The sequence below is a fragment of the Pteropus vampyrus genome, unplaced genomic scaffold (assembly GCF_000151845.1).
Source record: "Pteropus vampyrus isolate Shadow unplaced genomic scaffold, Pvam_2.0 Scaffold204, whole genome shotgun sequence".
NCBI lineage: Eukaryota > Metazoa > Chordata > Mammalia > Chiroptera > Pteropodidae > Pteropus > Pteropus vampyrus.
The window spans coordinates 1,315,767-1,318,162 of NW_011888985.1; the positions used below are offsets into that span (position 1 = coordinate 1,315,767).

The 2,396-nt window shown below is 43.5% G+C and overlaps 1 protein-coding gene across 1 annotated transcript in view; it reads right to left on the bottom strand.

Moving 5' to 3' along the window:
- The window catches only part of TRPM8 (transient receptor potential cation channel subfamily M member 8), a 42,731-nt gene that overhangs the window by 7,265 nt on the left and 33,070 nt on the right, over positions 1-2,396 (bottom strand). The window contains exon 12 of the mRNA XM_023537938.1: positions 49-148. Coding sequence (XP_023393706.1) covers positions 49-148 — 100 coding nt within the window. The remainder of the gene's footprint in view (positions 1-48; positions 149-2,396) is intronic.

Genomic DNA, 2,396 nt, shown 5'->3' on the forward strand with positions numbered 1-2,396 from the left:
GGGGCGCCCCGAGGAGCCCCGAGGAGCAGAAATGAAGAGTCGGCATACTCCTCCGAGGCGTCGCTGGCGTTCGTGTTGATCTTGACGAGGTAATTCTCTTTCATGACACCCTCCCACGCCAGAGTCTCGTTGTCTTCATTTTTCAAACCTTGAATAAAGACAAAGAAAAAACATTTGAATTGTTTCCTTTGCCCTTTACCCCTGAATCGACACCTGTTGGGCATTTTGGGATTCCGGAACCAGGAGAATCTGATTTGTCCTGCACGAGCCGATCTGACTAATGTTACCTGCTAGTGGCAGCCGCTGGGCGATGCGACATTAGTGACTCTCTCAGTAACAGCGAGGAACTCAGCTGCCTACACGAAACAGGATGCGATCTTTACTGCAAGCAGAGATCGACCCAAAGCCCGTCTGTGTGTTTCGTGACTTAGCACCATCATTATTTCACTGATGAATTTGGTTCCCACATATCCTACATGCTCTTCTTCCATTTCGATGACCTAAAAATGCTAAGCCGATCACTGTGTTGAATAATTACTGACGGATTGACTACCCTAAACCTAAAATGGGGGTAGGAAGTTTGGAGAAGAGGCAAGCAAGCCCTGACGTCAGTGCCGCCCCCCTGACGGCTGGGTGCAGACCCCCAGGGACATGCTTGTGTCCAGTCTCTTCCCCTCGCCTACGCCAGGGCTTGCTGCCCGACGAGCCCGCAGCATGTTCCAGCAAGACCCTCAGCTCGGTTTCCTCCAGCACCTTAACTTCCAGATGCAACAAACAAAAGAACAGAACAAAGTGTCACCTGGTCTCAGGCACCGGTGCGATGGACGGCCATCCTCCACACCTGACGCAGGTGTCCGCTTGGAGTAAATGCCTCTAGTTTTTACTTTTAAATTTGTCCATCGACACGTTAGAGTTTAGAGAGAATTATATAAGCTCCCTGGATTTAAGCAGAATCAACTGGGAGTCAAAGACGGGGCAGGGTTGAAGCAAATCCTACACAACAAATTCAGAATTCCTTTTTTTCTCTTCCTTGTTCTTCGATTTTTTTTTCAGATTTTTTTTTTTAAAATGGTGATTACTCACTTTAGAAAATACATCCTAACTGAAAGTCTTTTGTATTTTTCCTAGCAACATAATTTCTGAGGTATCATCCTCAAACTAAAGCGTGTGGAAGCCCAATAAGAGTACATAAAAAACAGCAAAGAAAGGCGAGGTCTCCCGCACACAGGTGGCCGAAGACCGAGAATGACAAGTGACCACAGAAAAACTGACCAGCTTCTCACCAGTCAAGGAAATGCTGGTGGAAATGATGTCCAGGCATTTTCACCACCAATCCAGAAAATCAGTAGGTCTATAACGACGACCACGCCCTGTGCTGGCGACGATGCGGACAAGCAGGCTTTCTCTCTCCCGGGAAATCTAAATTGCTACAGTCCTAGGGGGCGGGGGACGAGCAGTGGGGGCAGACAATAGCAAAAAACTTACACGTAGAGATTTCTCTTCTAGAAATAACTCAAAGGAAAAAAAAAATCACCGACGTGCTCAAAAACGAATGCATAAAATTGTTTATCACAGTCTTATATCATAACAAAAGAGTCAAAACCATGTTTTACCAACATGGGATTGGTTCAATGAATTACGGTCCATTGACACAATGGACTATTCCAGTTAAAAACTGTCATACCGATTTATATTTATGGATGTGGAAAATGGCCATGATGTATTATTAGTTAAATGAACAAATTAGATTATAATATCTTGAAATATGCTGTCAATTATGAATGCACAGAGCAGTCAAATTATTATATACCCACACAAGAATAACAGAATAAACACTAGTATGTTAATAATATTTATCTCTGGATGGTGGGTTACATGTGCCCTTGCTCTTTCTTATTTGTGTTTTTCTATATTTTTCAAATGTTCTATTAATGAATATTGATTATTTTTTCAATAATGAAAAATATTAAGTTTTATAAAAATATAATACTTTTTTTTAATAATTGAAGATGTCACCAAAAAAGTACCAAAAATGAAAGTTTGGATTCTACCTTTTCCAAAAGTTGTTTGAAAAATCTTGCATTTTCCTCCAAAGAAGAACAATTTTGAGCTTAAATTCCATGGCTTCTCCAACACTGGAGGCAAATGAGAGGTAAATTTAGGAAACGAATTACCATGAGAGGCCGTGACAAGCACAAGAGCGTTGCGGTGTTTGGAATCAGAGTTCTCCAAGGAGCCCGGCCACCTCCGGGTGTCCAGTGAGGACACTGGGCTCTCAGCTCCCTCCCTCGTCATCACTGCCGATCAGGTGGACAAGGACCCTGTCCCTCCGTGGTCCCCCACTCCCCTTACTTCTTGGCTCCTTCCTGAGAGTAAGGACTGTTTGTGGAGGAAGG